Source organism: Oryzias melastigma, linkage group LG5 (assembly GCF_002922805.2).
Source record: "Oryzias melastigma strain HK-1 linkage group LG5, ASM292280v2, whole genome shotgun sequence".
Classification (NCBI taxonomy): Eukaryota; Metazoa; Chordata; class Actinopteri; order Beloniformes; family Adrianichthyidae; genus Oryzias; species Oryzias melastigma.
This window is the reverse complement of record NC_050516.1, coordinates 25826129-25843383: the sequence shown is the minus strand read 5'-3', so window position 1 is coordinate 25843383 and position 17255 is coordinate 25826129. Positions and strand designations below refer to the sequence as shown.

The window sequence follows — 17255 nt, the reverse complement described above, 5'->3', positions numbered from 1 at the left end:
TGCAGATACAATATGCATGAATGTAGCTTGTCATTTGATCGCTTGTACTAATGAAATTGGACAGAAGCTGACATGGCCGTGGAAAAAAAAAAATTAGTACAAAAAGGGGCCGGACTGTCCAGATTTAACTACGACCCATTTCTGGAAATTCAATTTTCACTAAAATGTTGTAATTATTTCATAATGGGGGACGGAAGTGTTCTACAGAATATGAGGAGTTGTGGATTTTCCCTGCAATAATCCTAATTTCTCTCCTAATCCTGGCCTTGCTGCATCTGCAGTTTAAATTAGAAAACATTACAATACTCTGTAGCTTTTCAGTCACAACTTCTGGTCTGAAATCAGTTTGAGAATCAAGAGTTGCGTATTAGATTAATGGAAACCCTAAAACAGACAGCAATTATCAAAATTTAACAACAGATGGAGATGTACCTTTTTAAAAAGAGATTAAGATCAACTTTATTCATCTCTGTGGGGACATTCTATTGCAGTAGTTGCACAGTAAAATAAAAATGAAATATTCAGGGAAGAAAAAATCTTATATACATGTACACATATAGCAGCAAACAAATGAACATAAAGTAATATAATTTACCCAGTTAATGTAACTGAAAAGCACTTGAGATGATGCATTAATGTGGGTTTTTTTTTTACCGGACAGTAACATTGAAGTTTTAGTGGTCAAAGTTACTTCCTGTACCGTCCCAAGATGGCGCTGCCTCAGGCGGCAGCTAGTAGAGGCAGCTAAAGGCATTTAGCCACACTTTTCTAAAAGTTTTTGGCTGTTAAAGTGACACATCTGAGTCAACTAAGACAAACAAGCCTGATCATATTAAGGTTATCCTCAACGGTTTGAGTTTTTCCTTACCGGGAGGGAGGTCTAAGGGTAAGGATTACCAGATTTATTTAGTCTGTTTAGTTTAGCAATTAGCTATAGTTTATATTTTATATGACCAACCTTCTGCTTGTGTAAACTTACTGGCATGAAGCCCAATGAGGCATTTGTTTTTGTGATATTGGGCTATAGAGATCAAATTGAACTGGATCAGTTGTAAGTAACATGTCTATTTTAAAGTAAACACAACTTTTTTTTAATGTAAAAAATATATTTGAGCCAAAAAAATATTTGAAAGAACTTTACACCTCATTTTGGCGCCATTTTTTTTCAGTCAGAATTTATATGTTGATTATTTTCCTCTCCCCATGCAGTCAGCAGCTTTTAACTTTTTTTTTATTTTTATTTTTTTTACCTCTTACTTTGAAAACTACTCTAGGAGCAATGACATATTCTAGGAACAGGATTGCTTATGCTGCATAAACTCCTCTCCTCCTTTCACATACTGTAAGTTACTTTATTTAAAAAAAATGCTCCCATTTTTTTACTTATCTATTGATGCTATCTATACATTTTCACATATTTTAATTAATTGTGTTTCATTGTTTAAAAGCTCATTTTTGGACATTTAAGCAAACATTTAACTCATAAAGTTGGTTTTGGAGCTGAATATTAAACGCCCACTCCAAGCATCTATAAAAGTAGCCCCAGAGGTCTTTTAATTATTATTATTCTGTTTTTAGCAGAAAATCAAAAAACTTGAGTCATTTTCTAGGACATAGTTTCTGCAGAGCAGCAGTAGTTCATTTATAAATGAATGAATAAAAAAATTAGAACTTTACCTTTGAGTTATGGTTGGGACTGTTGACATAGAGCAACCCCGCCCCCCTTCCCTTCATTTTTACTGAGAACTCTGTTTACATTCCCTCCCTCTCATGCCTCCAACCTAACATTACTGGTGCAATCCACTACTCTTTCCATATTTGGAACCAGAATGACTGTTTTGTCAAACTATAGAACGAATAAAAGCACCTCTAGTCCCAGAAATTTACCCCAAAGACCCCAAAATGGATCTGGACAGACTTTAGTTTGTGCTTTCATTTTAACTTTGGAGCTCCGGGAGAACACACTAAAGGATGAAAGGCCCAACTTTCTGCACTACATCAATGGATCTGCCCAGGGCCTCACAACAACACCGAGCGAATGCCCCCACCGTTGCCTCCTGTTTTGTGGCATGTCCTACTTATTTATTCGTCCCTCCTCCACCCACAACTTCTTATCTCACCCATTAAAATTAATCCTCATCTAAAAATATCTGCTCTTGCTCATCGGAGAGGATGTAACCAAGAAACAGGACATCTCCTTCCACTTCTCTCACAAAAAAAAAGCTCTAGAAAAAAAAGTCTCAATCACATGAAAGGACAGTTTATTAGGATCTTAAGTGGCCGTCTGTTTCCATCGTTTTATTGGAGCTCTGCATAGCAAAGAATGCAAACAGGTTTTGTAAAATCAAAGTAAGTGAGTCTTAGCCGTAGATTCTTCACAGTAACACAATCGTAGAGGAGATGGAGGGCTGGGGTGGTCACATGACTCAATGATTTGGAAGTATAGAGACATTTTTTTTCAATAAGATTTAACAGTTTTTGTTATGATGCTAAACCAGAATATCTTTAAATGAACACAAAGCAACTTTGCTGGTTAACTATGGGGAAAGGTAACTGTAAAAATGAAACAAATAAAGACATAGAACTAAATGGTGTTCTTAATTTTTGCAAAGTTATGCGAGTATTAATGTCATAAAGTATTAATTTGTGCTCAATTTTTTCTTTATGTGTAAGTTTGTATTTTTTACAGTTATCTTACCCCATAAACAAACCCCTACTGGTGATTTGGCGAGCTGCACATAACGGGCTTCTAAGCTTCAATCCATCGGCCAAAGGGTCACACATCAATAACATCTTATCGATATGACAGTTAAAACATATCAAACTGTAAATGACCTCCATAATCTCCTAATTTCCTACTTTTTGTTTTACTTTCAAACCTGGAGATTCCTGGAATTGTTGCTGTTCCTCAAAGTACCACTAGAGGCAGTTGTCAGAAGCGAACATTTTTTTTATTAACTTCTAATTTAAGAAATCAGATTTTACAAACTTTTTTTGAATTCGTTTTTTTTTTTACTCATCTCAGCTGTCAACAAGAGGATGTTTTTTTTTTTTAAATGGTCCTTTTGATTTTGTGAGCACTTTCTTAACAGGTGGGTGGACCTCTAAGTACTTTAACTTTAGTCTGCCCCATCCTATTGATCATTTTTGGAGTGTTGGAATATTTTTCTCCCTAATACTGCCCAAGCTTTCTGGCTTTATACCCTCTTATTTTTGTCTCTTTGTCTCTGACTGCCAGCAGAGAACCTCTTCACCCTGGAAAAGACCATTTTGAACAGTCTGCCTCCAGGCCAGTCGGAGCAAAGCTGTGGTCTGCCGTGTGAGGTCGATGTTTGCGGTCTCTCTCTCTTGTGTTATGCCTGTTGGGCATTTTCCCACTGTCGTCTCTCTATAAAGTAAACATCAATACACCCAGCCCAGAGTGAGCACCTCCGTTTGAGTAGGTTGTAGAAGTTGGTCATTTCAGCCATTTATATTAATGTACAAATAAAGGAGATGTTGGATCCTGAGCTTCATTTGTCCTTTAAGTTTCACATTAACATACAGCATGATAGCAATGACCCAGAAAGCTGAGGTTGGATGTTTGCCTCTACTATGTGCTTTGTGACCATTGACTATATAAGAACTGGACTGTGATCCCTCCCCATCGATGTTCCAAACAGGAAGTACCTGCTAGTTCCAAGAGCATTTTCTTGATAATCCAATTTTTTTCAGTATTTATTTTCATTATTGCATCATGTTGAATGTTTAATTGACAAATCCTCCCACTTTCAAGTGGTAGGGGTGTGGCGAGAGTGGTTGCTAAAGAAACCATGACTCAGACTGACTGCTACCAGTCGTCGTTGACTGATGTAGTCATGTTGGAAGTATGGGTGATGTCCAGTGGCTGTGATCTTGCCAGTCTGTTTTGTGCATCTTAAGCTCTCCCATACCGACACAGACGTTAGTGGATGTTCTTCTTTTAGCCAGTATCACAGCATAGGCCTGACATTAAGACAGATTTTGTAGAATTAGAACAGAATCTCATTTTCTCTGGTGTCCAGGGATAACCACACACACAGACATTTAATGACGCCCCCCAACAGGGAGAATCATAGCAGCATGAGGCAGATTCGTACAAAGTACTGATGCTGAGTGTCATTTTGTGCTGCTCACCTGATTGAAAACAATGTTTGTGTCTTCACAGACCAAATGATTTGTCCATGTCCTCTGAGTCTCTCCCTTTGGATTGCATCCTCCTAGAACTGAAAACCTAAAAAAACAACAGGCTTAAAAGTCTTCTCTGACCTGCATAAACATCCTTCTTCTCATGATGGATTTCTATTTCGGTCTCATTTCATCTCCAGCTTCATCTTACAGCATGTGTTCATGTGTGACAGCAATGAAAGGTTTCTGATGTGATTATCTCTGTAAATAATGTTTTTGTTTTCTTACTACAAATAACCACACTGGTAATTAATATTGCAGAGAATAGTATTTGCACAATTAGCAATAACACATCAAATCCAGCAAAGGTGCGTACTCTTATAGTTCAGCAGAACATCATTTTGAAAATATGGATGATCAGAATGAAACATTGTGGAAAATTGAATATTGAACTTTTTCAATAGTGAAATTTTCTAAGATACTGAATAGAAGAAGGCCAAATATCTTGGACTGGTGGAAGAATGAAGAGGAGCTGGAGAGGGTTCTTAGGACAGTCCATGCATCAAGTATTTAAGCATATTGGCATCAGAGGATTGCTGGAAAGAAAAAGCCTCAGTGAGGCCGCTGAAACAGCCTCTAGGTGACTCTGGATCAAGAGAAGTGAAGAGTAGAGTAGCTTACTCCTTGGACACAAACTGGTCAACCCTGGTTAGGTCACCCAGGTGAAGGTGTCTGAAGATTAAAGACCCAAAACACCCTATAACTCTGGGTTCTTCACTTGTCCAAGCTGCACAGTTAGGTGTATTCTAACCACATCACCCTCTGCACGTTCTGTTCAAGAGGCCACTTCCAATGAAAAATCTACGTAAATGCACGAAAACATGCGTCTTGGGCTTCAGCATTTAAACCTCCCCTTGTTAGTTTCTACGACCGTTTCAAATCAAAAGCATGCAGCCATTGAAGGTGCGTTAAACCAGGTCGAACTTTGACCTATCAGGGACTAGGATTTGGTACTGACTTATGGATGGCGACCCTTATAATTTATGTTTGAAAATGTATCATATAGGAGAAATTAATAATTGTGGTTTGTGCCCAGCCGGAATTTTGTGACACAAATTCTTTCATATATCAGAATAGAAATGTGAAAGAAAAAGCTGGACCAAGATTCTAGATTTTGACCGCTTCAAAATTTTCACAATAAGACTCTACCAACTGTAGGTGGCAGACATGAGCTAACAGTAGAAAAACAGTAAAAAAAAAAAAAAAAAAGATGAAGAAGAAGCCCTTCCCTGCTTGTCCAGTGTGAACACTATGAGCTAAATGTTTTTTTAGGCTTGCAACAATAAAGTAATCATCCAAATGATAAGAAATAGACATTTCTAACCTGCAAGTCTTTGAAATAAAGCTTTACTATAAATAACCATTACTATTTAATTAAAAATACTGTGAATTCATGTTTTGATGAATGGCAAACATGAATATGAATAAAACTGATTGTCTTTTATTTATGGTCTTTAATTGGTGTTTCAATTCTTTTAGAGCTGCTGTAACAGAGCCAAGGTGGCACAGGAAGTGTCCAGAAGAAGGTCTGATGTTCATGAGGTGAGAGCTGAAGGTTCTGCCACACTCTGAGCCTCCGGAGTTGCCTGGGGGATCTTCAGAAATCCGGCCGGTCTTTCTTTAGGCTCTTATAGTCAGTATTGACAGCTACTAACTGTGAAAGGAAGAAAATTTAAATCAGCTTTGCTTAAATTAAACCTGTCCTTCTGGACTCCATACTGGAAGGAGTTCTCCTCTCTTGTGAAAACACATATTGTCATTTCTTTTTTTTTTTATTTTTAGGTTTAAAAAAATAAATATGTGGTTGCATCTTTGTGCAAACCCCCACTCTCCCTCCAATGAAGAAGTATAGCAGCTATGCATTTTTATTGGCGTGCCATTAAATCCATCACCTTTCCACCTCCCTGCTGCCATCAGTCTTATGTCTCTCTCCTCATTATAATTATTGTTTGGACTTTGGTGGAATTTTGATGCGAGACCTTTGCCTTGTCATCAAGAATTAAACATCCCATTTTTGACCTTTTGTCTCCAACTTTCATTTCATTGTCAAGTGCCCCAGATCCCAAAACCTTCAGGAAAACTTCCATTCCTCTGAAAAGCTTCCATATCTATTTGGATCCCAATTGTTTTTTATTTTATTTTTTTTATGTACATTTGTTTAGTGGGTTCAGCAATTTTGGTTGAACAAAGCTTCAGTCTCCCTTCACTTTTTTCTGGAACAGAGAAGACTTTAAGTCCAGATGCAATGACTCAACTTCAAGAAAACATCAAGTGCATGAATGACAACCTTCATCCACGTGTTTTTGGATCATTGATCTAACATGTCTAGATTAGTCAGGCCGTGCTCGCCTCTGTGTAAGAGTTCTCACCTTGTACTGATAGGTTGGATCAAGCTTGCTCCAGGGCTCAGGGTTGTTCTTTTTGTCCCAGAATCTACAAGGTTTGCAGAGAAACAAAAGAAAGCAAAATGAAATTTACGACATATGAGTGAGGTACAGAGACACACGAGGATAAAGGCTGTGATGACGTGGAAATGAAAGACAGAAGAACAGAACAATTGTAGACAGAGTTTGAGAGTTCTGCACCATCAAACTGCAGCTATCATGTTATCTGATAGAAAGTAATGATCTCCCTACAGCACGATAAACACTCTAGATCTGTTTAGCTCAAAACAAACTCAGCAGCTAAAGTTGAGTTTCCTTCTGATCCCTGATAGGTTGACAGACTTGTCATTTCTAAAAATGGAGTCATAGATCTAAAACCTGCTAGAAAGTTTCATGGGGCATTTAAAAAGTACAGGGTCTGTAAACAGGGAGAAAAAATTACACCTAAAGATTTGACAAATCAGCTAAATTCAGAGGGATTTAATACGTTTTGTGAAATATCATAAAATAAGTGAAAAATAAATTTAAAAAACAAACTTTGCATTAAAAACTGTTTTCAATTTTACCATCAACATTTACACAGACATAAAAAAACTGAATTCTTATTGAAGAAACAGAGCCGTATCACATGAATGTTTGCACTAGGATCCTGTTTTTCTCTATTAGAACACAGATTTTGATTTTTGTGTGTGTGTGCTCTAGGTGCATTTGACTGACATTCTTCTTCTAGCAATTTTATTAGGATTTTATACATCTTATCATAATTTTCTGACCACAATTTTGACAAAAAGCCCTCACCTCATCTTTTTGCCATCTGACAAAACTAAAAGGGGCTCTGGTTTGTAAAATGAGCATGTTTGTACTGTTAAATAGTTGTTATTTTTCTTGATGACTGTTATTTATATTTTTTAGGAATAACTATATTTCTTATAAAACTATCTAAATAGCATGTAGAGTTTATTAGAAACTTAATACTTTATAATCAATTGAAAATCCTTTCGATTTTCTGTTAAACCAGTCCTTTTGGACTTGGATCATTTCATCTTATGCAATCAATATTTAAAAATGTGCCTTTAAAAAAATCAATGTTCCTGCTTTATATTCCAACATTTGCTAAATTGGTTTATACAGCTGTGATGTGGCCTGCTGTCGAGAGAAACCTTTCTGCATTTGTGACATGATCTAAGAGTGAATAGTATTTTCCAGACAGGGGGTGGGACTTGTCTACTCAACAGGGACTTATTTATGATTTCTTAAAGCATAAATATGCTCATATATTTGTTACGTTTCTACTAACAACCGGATTCCCTTTAGTGGTTGTTTCCCACTAATAACCACTAGAGGGCACTGTAGGTGTGTGCTTCAGTATACCACTGACAGTTGCAGAAGAAGAAGTGCCATCCAAAAAAAAAAGAGAAAACAGAGGATAATCTGATCGTTTTCCTCCTAAACTTTGCGATATTCTTCTTTTTAACAACGAAAAATAATTATTATCTTTATTTCTGTCTTTCTTGGATTATTGCACCACAGTAAATCCTCAAACTGGGTCACAGGGGGGAGTACCGCTGAAATCGCTGCCATTCAGACGCAGCTCCTGCAGTATTATAGAAGGTAACGGACGTTGGGGAAAAAAAGACGGAATGATCTCATGAACCCAGACATGGAGACGTGATTCCCGATGTTTTTGTAGAATTCTCATGAAAAAAAATGTAACTTAATCACTTAACATCATCCGTGTCTTCCATGGATTGTAAATAAGATATATTCTGTGTTGCAATGAAGCTAAACCCTTCACGTAGCTTCTCCTACTTGAGACAGGAGCGTCTAGATTTATAAACACAAACATTGGACAGTGAATATGGCAAATGTCAAAAAAACAGGGCGGCCGACACATGCACATTGAAAATGTGACATCAGACCAGAAGTTGATAAAGCATTATGTGGGACTTGGCATATATATTGTTTTTTTCCTCATTATGCATTTTTTTGGCTCATGTAACTTAAACTCCAGTGTGGCTTACACTCTAATACATATGGTAGGTAGGAGGAAGTATTACAAAGTAACATTTCTTTTAGTTTTTTTTAGTTTATTGCATTTTAAGTGAATGCAGAAACAAAGATGGAGCTGGTTGATTAAGCTGGTGTCTTTTATATTTGTTTTAATATTTTGTAATATGTGTTTTGTATCAAGATGTATTTTAAGTGATTGTCTTATAATTGTATTTTTATTTATGGTCCTTATTGTATGACGTTTTTATTGATTGTTTTTAGCTTTTTAGGTTGAGAATTTTAACATCTGTCCAGGGAAAACAGATGAAAATTAGCTGCTGGGCTAATTCTGGCTCATTGCATACAGTGCGTTTAATGTAAATAAATAAATTGAATTGAATTGATGAGAGAAACACAATTCTGTGTGTCATAGTTTGAACTATAGAGATTGTTTTCTACCTGATTGCAGAAGGATTTGCAAACAATCAAAAGATATTTTTCTATTTAATATTTACACAAATTCTCTATTGTTTCATAAGTATACAATTCTAACACTTAAAGGACACAATGTTGATCCTATTAATACAAATTATGAATTAAGTAATACGTCCAGTAGTGTATCTTGAATCTCTCCTTGAATAGTTTGTTTTGGGAATATAAAGACACTCTATGTAGGAATAATTTAAAAACTAATCAAAGCTTTAACCAAAAGTTTTTCACAGAGTGCAAGCAGAGCGACTTACGTGACGTGAGGACCTCTTGCCAGTCGAATCAGGTAGAGCGAGGCCCCTGTGATGCCCAGAGTCATGAAGAAAAACTGGGGGATCAACTGAAGAGTAGAGAAGAGAAAAAAAAACAATATTGTAATAATGTTCTATCAAGGTGCTGTCCGTGAGACGCCCCATCAACACACACACACACAGCTGTTGTTGCTGCTTCTCCGTTCCACCACCTCTTCCATATGCATGAGGCTGAGGCCGTGCGTGAGTCTACTGTCTGTCAGCGTGGGTTGAACGGGCAAGGACGCCGCTAAACAAGGAGCTGCTGCTTGTGTGTTCATGCGCATCACCTCAGCAAACACACAAGTTAACAAGCCTACCTCCCTCACAATTATTAATGGCTGTTTGTATGCAAGGACTCTATTGAGAATATAAATAGTGACAACAACGGGGATTAAAATAAAAAGAGTCGCACTAATGGGGCAGAGGGACAATGTGATGTGTCGTCTGCAACACCTAGAGCTTTGGTGCAAAAATACTCAAAGCACACAATATCTGTTCATCAACACCACACTCCCATCATTTTTTTCTTGTCTGCTTTACTGTGAGATATTCGGGATGAGGCAGAGGGGGAGTCACACCACTGCTGAACAGCTGTTCTCAGCCCACACATATCCAGTCAAGCTTTAGAGAGCTGACAGTTTGATCAGGTTGAACTGAAGGATGTTTCTACTCAGCTGTATCTAGACATCTGTCTACTGTCTGATTGCGCCACCACTCGCCGCCTTGTTGATGAGAACGTATCTAGCACTAACTTTGATGTTTACAATCTCAAACTTGCAAAATATGTCCCTCAGAGACGCAGCGAATCCCCAAGAAACACAAAACTCATTACAGACCTGTATTCGGATTGTGGAACATGATTGTTGTACTACAATACCACATATTTCTGTCACTCTTTCTCCAAAAATATTTAAAGTCCCACTCCAATCATCTTTTGATCTATTGCAAAATCTCAAACTAACATTACAGCTGCAACAAAAACGAGCAATATAGGAGTCGTACAGCTTTGATCCAGGCTCCAGTCTGTGCGGTCCCCAGTCTGGATAAAATACAAGGTTGTGTCAGGAATGGCATCCAGCATAAAAAAAAAAATCTCTCCCAATCCCCCTGTGCATATCAGTGAAAAGCTGATTCACTGTGGCCACCCTTGAAAGAATTTGCCAAAAGATAAACTGAGAGCTTTTTCAAACCATAGATTTTTATCTGATCCTGATTCACAAACTATTTGAATAAAGAAAGACTCATAAATGCAATTTTAGCCTTCAATTATTTTATATATTTCCTTCATCATTAGAAAAATTCCAAAACAATTCATTTAGTTGGATCTTTAACTATGGACTCAGGAAGTTAGTTTATTAGGATTAATTAGAGTCTGACAGCCAAAAATGTCACATTTACTACTATTTTTTTCTTGTTTTTTATTCATGATTTTTATAATTTCAGCTTCTATTAGTAAAACACAAGAACTGCAAAAATAACACATGTACACAGGTATACATGAAATTTGATGGTTGAGCCGTCCAGGATGAATGCTGCCTTTACCCATAAGTCCCAGTTCAGGGTCATGGAGATGCTGGGTGGGCTCCAGCATCTCTGTGACCCTGAACTGGAATTAGTAGATATAGAATAAGGAGGAATGGAATATGAAATATAAAATAATGAAGATAAGTATATGAGGAGCTGTTCACTTTCTGGTGCTGAAATGTTCACACGAGTCATTCATCCTGTCTGTCCATTACAGGAAATATTTTGCCATCCTTGTTGCTGTCACGATTACTTTGTTCCTGAATGTGGATCATCATTGACATTTAATTTACAATTTACCTTGTGATGCCTATTTGAAACACATCTGAATTTTAAGATATTAATGATCAAAACTTTTATTTTAATTGTTTTACCCTTTACTCTTATATAAGTTAAATATTTCATCCCAACTTGAATTTCCTTTACAACTAAAAATCTGCCTTCAGAATACACAACAACTACAGCATGGTCACTGTTGTGACTCATGATCACTGTATGTGTGTTCACCATGCCATATTTAAATTTTAGGCATATAAGAGTTTACTTTTTAGTCTGAAAGATGTTTTATGTAAGAATGTTGGACAAAAACACATTTGATCAATCAAAATGGTGACATTTTTTAATCTAAGTTGGTACATGCATAAGTTGGATGTAACCTACCCCTGGATGTTTCTTGGCATGCTGGATGATGGTCTTAATCATCTTTGTTTTTGATCCGCAAAATGTTTCCAAAAAAAAAAAAAAAGTGAACAAAAACTGACCACTACAGTCTGGAACTGTCCATGTGACAGAAGGTCTCTGCAGCTCTAGAGATATTTGTTCAAGTTGTCAACAAGAGCAAAGAGACCTGTTGTTAGTCGGCCTGCCTCCCAATGGATTAATGAAGAGGGTCAGGGAGAGCCCTAATCCTCATAATCACATCTGTTGAGGACACTGTATGTTTCCACTGAGGCTCACTGTGTTCTCCGTGTCCTAAAGCGCTTTGTTACACAACATCAAAACAGCTGGTACCGAGACTCACACCCACAACGCAGCCATTGTGCCGGAGTCTTGGAATAATTAATAAAATGCCTTTTTAATGAGGGCAATCATTACTCGAAAACTTTAAAATCACAACTCAGCAGTTGTTAAGTGTTGTTCGCTTGTTTATTGCAGCGTGAGAAGGAGATCGCACAATCAAACACATCCCTCCGGTCGACTTTGTCACCAGCTTGATAATGGCAATTGATTAGACACTGATGCTGCAGCTGCAGACCTTTTGGGTTCTTTAGCAGCAGGCTAATGTCATTAACACAAAAATGCACAGGCTTTAGGATTTGTTATAAGAGGGATGTGTTGTGCTCCACCTCATTCATCATGCTTTAGAGACATGACAAAGCAGCTGCACTTGTGTCCATGTTTATGTCAGTCACCTTTCTTGTTTATCCAGCTAAACACTTTGGTCCAGAGAGAAATGGGAATCTGTGTGCCTACAGCCCAGCTGCCCGAGTCTGATGTGACATTTTATTATTTGGTTATATGAGTCATCTTAAACTATCTGAATCAAGATCCCACTCTCTCAGTCTGCAGTATGTGTGGGTGAACCAAAGGCAGGCGGAGAATCAAAATATATACTTAAGTGAGACAACTATTACTTTCAAAATAAAACAGTACTTTCAGAAAAGTTGGAAGTAGTTAAAAATGTTTTGAAAAAATGTAGCAAGTGAAAAAAGTATAAATAGTTTGATGAGTCAGTTACAAAAATCAATTTTGAAATATTGAATTATGTAAGTGATAATGCCTGACGAAGTGTGCATTATCATAATTTAACACATGCTGTGGAAGCCTGAACTGTCCGACACAAAGCAGAGGACGGTTGTCTTAATTTGTGATAATGCACACTCTGAAGTGCATTATCCTGCTTATACCATTACAAAATAAATAAATATGCAATCAGTTTTTAGAACTTTATTCTTGTTTATTTTTTGGTTTAGATAATTTTTTTCACAAAAAGTGGACTATTTGATTCGCGGTGCAGTGTGTTGTCATGATAATGCAATAAAACACTACAGCAAAGGAAAGTGATATAAATGCTGATCGTCACAACATGATCAGCATTAGTTCAGAGAGAACGTTCACCTCTTACCGCTTGTTTTTGTCCAGATGATGGAACAAAAGTTTGCTTTAAAGATACATGTGGAGTGATACAGAACTTTTGTGCCATGTGACCGGAACTTATTTTTCAAGTGTGCATTATAACTGTGGATCGTCACTTTTTTATCCACACCCAGCAGCTAATCCGAATACAAAATTAAATCGGTCAGGGGTGTAAAAATGATTAACTCAGTTAAATTTAGCATTTTAAAATAATAAGACATTCACTGACATGTGACGCAAAATTGGGAATTTCTGCTCATCTTAGATTTGGCAATATTTTAAATGCAATGAACAAACTCTGATTTTAATTCAAGTCTCACCTTCCTTACCCCTTTAAAAATAATGATAATCTTTTGTGTTAAAATTCACTCACCAGTCACTTTATTAGGTACACCTGTCCAACAGCTCATTAGCGCTAATTTCTAACCAGCCAATCACATGGCAGCAGCTCAATACCTTTTTAGCATGCAGACATAGTCAAGATGATCTGATGCATTTCAATCTGAGCATCAAAATGAGGAAGAAAGATGATTCAAGTCACTTTGTCACTTTCTTTTTATTGTTCTTTTTGTTTAAGCACATTTAGGGCAAACAAACAGAAGGGGCAAACCTTTTAAGTAAAGGTATGGTTGATGCCAGAGGTCAGAGGAGCTGAGAAAGCAAAGGAAATGACAACAGTAACTCAAATAACCACTGGTTACAACCGAGGTCCGCAGAGGAGCATCTCTTAAAGGATGTTGGTGCACATAAGTCATAAATATAGAAAACTCCATGTTTGATTTGACTTTCTTGCACTTTTATTCAGATAAATCTGCTGCAGCAGCAGGATCCTTTGTGACACAGAAGGGTTTTATTTTGAAAGGAACTCGTATGTGCCACTGCCAAAAGTAAAAGAAGCTAAAATTGTTACACAAGCAAAATTATGATTTTTAAATTATTGCAAATATTTAAAAGGCACATAAATAAATGGATGACTTCAAAACAGTGACTTTAAGGTTCACGTTCGGTTTTTGGACAGTGAGAAACTGCACCAAATTGCTCTTATAGCTTTAAAAGTTGCAGACCTTTAAAGCTAAAAGTTATAAGCTATGAAGTGGACCGATAGAATATGCACAGATAAACTATGTATAGCTTCATTGATAACAGTAAGGACTCACTTATATATATATATATATGCCAAAGATAAATAACACATTTCTGGCTTTCTCATGTTTTATCTTCTTTGTTTTCTTACAAAATCTTATAAATTCTTCTTCTGGGTTTCAGCGTGGGACCCGAGCATCGTCACTTTTGAAGCTGCTGTGATCTGCCATGTTAAATTGTGACAGCTTCTCTGCTTTTAAGTCTAAGACTTTCCTTTTTTTACAGAGTTTTCACGTAATTGATGTGGTATAACACCTTTAATATAGGATCTTTCATATTTTCTTCCTTTAAGATTTTTTCTAGTTTTTGTTTGTTTCTTTATTGTCTTTATGGTTGTGATTCTGCTGATATAAACACATCTAAAAATGTTTGTGTTCATTTTTGTAGTGTTTGTAATGCAAGAACATTTTAAATCTATGAAAGTGATTTATGTCGTAGTGCTTTCCTACTGCTGTATTTTCAAGTTGTTTTACCTGATCCCTGTCAATAAAAAGAATGCAATTTTCGTAAACCACCTGACAAAAGTAATGGGTGTCATTATTCACCCAGGAGAAGAGATTGATAGCTGATGGGGATGGAGAGCCGCTCAAGGTTAGAGGTTTGGGAAGCATCAAGATGAAAGTGGCGAGAGCAAAAGTCAATATGCGCTCGCTTGTTATTCTGCTCCATTGTTCTTCAGACGAGCTAGCAGACCAATTGTTTGAGAGGAGAGACAGAAAGCAATATTCAAATCTATTTTTTTTTCAGTTGGTGATGCAGCTCAGAGGAAAGGTGGATTTTGAGAGATTTCCTTTGTAAAAATTAAAGATACATCGTTGTGAGTCCTGACCCCTTTAATGGTACACTAGTGTTTAAAAAAGAACATGAAGTGAATGAAGCCTGGAAGTTTCTGCATTCCTTTAGTGAGAGATAGTTCATTCACACATGTGAAGATCAACACTTTTTTAATAGGATTCAGTGCACAAAAAATTATTTATGGTCTAATTCACTTGAAAAATGTGAGGTTTATCTTGAACATGTAACGTGAGAACAATAATAAAACACGCATTAGTCACATCTGTATTAAAAAATTCAAAACGTGGAAAAGCAAGGCTGGGATAGGCTCCAGCATCCATGTGACTCCAAAAGGGATTGAGTGGGTTTAGAAAATGAATGGATGGTTGGAAAACTAAAATTGATCCGAGTGAGTCGGCTTAAAACTCCATTCTGATGATTTTTTGATGCGTTGTAAAAGTGTTCCTGGGGTCTTTTAATTCTGATTATTTTTTAGGCAAAGTCATGAAACGTGTCGTTTTCTAAGACATAGTTTCTGCAGAGTGGCAGGAGTTCTATAGAAATTTGTCTCTGGGTTGTGAACAGGACTATCGGTGTGGAGCTAGCCCGCCCCCACATACCTTCACCTATCTGTTTACACTCTCTGTAGCTTACGCTATCTTACAACACCTCACACCTTCAACCTAATATTAGTGATGGAACAAAAATGGTGACTAATATTGGATCTGTCCAGTTGTACAGTTTGTAGCCAGATGGCGATTCAGATGAGGAAAACAAAGACGTACATGGATCTAGTCGTCTACAAGTGGATGCATCAGAATGGGGCAGAGCAGAGAATTTGTACTCATACAAGCTTTTCCCAAATGCATTTCTTTGTCTGTTGATTCACAACATTCAAAAATAAAAATTTTGCCTTAATTTTCTTAACATATATCTTCCATTATGAGGAAACTACCACAAGAACATGTTAAAAACTCAATCTTTAAAAAACGTGGTGACCCTTCTATTCTATTAAAAAACAGCTTGAAGGTTGGTTTCTAAAGAACAGCCACGCATCAGTACAGTCAGACTCAGTCCAGTTTCAAAAAGGGTTTTATGAACAAACAGAAAAATGTTTTATATTTAATCCTTTCAGGAACAGTCGTCTGGGTTCTGGCAGTCGTCATAGATCTCCTGTCAACACAGAAAACACACAAACTGAAGCAGAAGAAACATCACTGTAGCTGCAGAAGTAACAGCATGAGATTTGTTTCTTTAACCACAAAGAGATCAACTTTTTTAATAGAAGTCCTGGCCAAAAATTGTACAAAGCAGAGAAGGAGTGAAGAGTATGACATCTGTTGGGAATTATCCATCTGTGCATGATCTCGTTTCAGCTTCTAAGGGTGTGTGAGTAAGAAAGTCTTAGTTACACTGTTATTTATCATTTCCTTGAGCAGAAGGTGGAGACAAGAGTTGATTTAAAAGCAGAAGGCATTTCAGCTAATAGCCATGTGTGACTGTAAGCATGAAAAACAACACAATCTGTTTCAAGACGGCATAAAAAAAGCCACCAACCCTGACAAAATTTTGTTCAGAGTCAAGCGTGTTTCGTGTTTCATCATCACAGAAATGGCAAGAACATGAACGGCAAAAAAAAGCAGATTTTCTATTCTAGTGGAGAAGTAGTGAAGGCTACTATGTTATTTTTGGGACAGCTCTAGCAGCAGTAGGAGCTTCTTCTATCTTCACCACAGAGGTTGGATGGTGGTCATGCCTTTGTTTGCCTAAACCCGCTTCCATGAGTGCTGTGATTGCTTTGATGCATTTTTTTTTTAAAACGGATGTGACACGAATGCTAAAAAAAATAAATAAAAATACTTCCCTCTTCTCAAGACAGCTGACAAGAATTTCATGATTTCTCCCTTTTAACTTTTTTTGTGAGCCCAAAATATTTAAAACAATGATGTGGAACCCCCCTCCATTTAATTTGTTAACAAACAATTAGTAAAATGTATGTTATGCCTATAAATTGCCATTTTGTGAATGGGTTTTTGATCAATACTCAATTTCTCCAGCAGAGGGCGCTTGGTGGCTTATGAATCAGTAGCTGACACCAGTAGAAGAAGCTAGGTAGTACGTGATGAGCGAGTCTGGAGAGAACATGACCAAGTGCACTCTGATAAATGACTGTTTTCCAGGTAAGCTGGTTAAAATCAACACACAACTGACAAATACCACTGGTGATGTGTTTTAAGGGTGTAGAATAAGGAGTTGGACACCATGTTTTGTTACTAAAATGGCAGACGTAACACACCTTAGTAATGTTTCAGTCCAG

The 17255-nt window shown here is 37.0% G+C and overlaps 1 protein-coding gene across 1 annotated transcript; it reads right to left on the bottom strand.

Moving 5' to 3' along the window:
• Window positions 1–5524: 5524 nt before the first annotated feature.
• On the bottom strand, window positions 5525–12435 carry LOC112145785 (NADH dehydrogenase [ubiquinone] 1 alpha subcomplex subunit 4-like 2). The gene is made up of 4 exons (XM_024271236.2): window positions 11546–12435; window positions 9323–9408; window positions 6576–6639; window positions 5525–5860 (listed from the first exon to the last, which is right to left on the bottom strand). Exons 1-4 carry the CDS (start codon window positions 11585–11587, stop codon window positions 5804–5806), a joined length of 249 nt encoding a protein of 82 aa, XP_024127004.1. The 5' UTR covers window positions 11588–12435; the 3' UTR covers window positions 5525–5803.
• Between the last annotated feature and the right edge of the window lie 4820 nt (window positions 12436–17255).

What these genes read in the sequence shown, in the direction of transcription:
- LOC112145785 (XM_024271236.2), bottom strand. Translation starts at nt 11,587, where the DNA reads ATGATTAAGACCATCATCCAGCATGCCAAGAAACATCCAGGG. An exon ending in GCAAGAGGTCCTCACGTCAC is followed by an intron (nt 6,640 to 9,322) that starts GTAAGTCGCTCT and finishes CAAACCTTGTAG; the next exon opens with ATTCTGGGACAAAAAGAACA. An exon ending in ATCCAACCTATCAGTACAAG is followed by an intron (nt 5,861 to 6,575) that starts GTGAGAACTCTT and finishes TTCCTTTCACAG; the next exon opens with TTAGTAGCTGTCAATACTGA.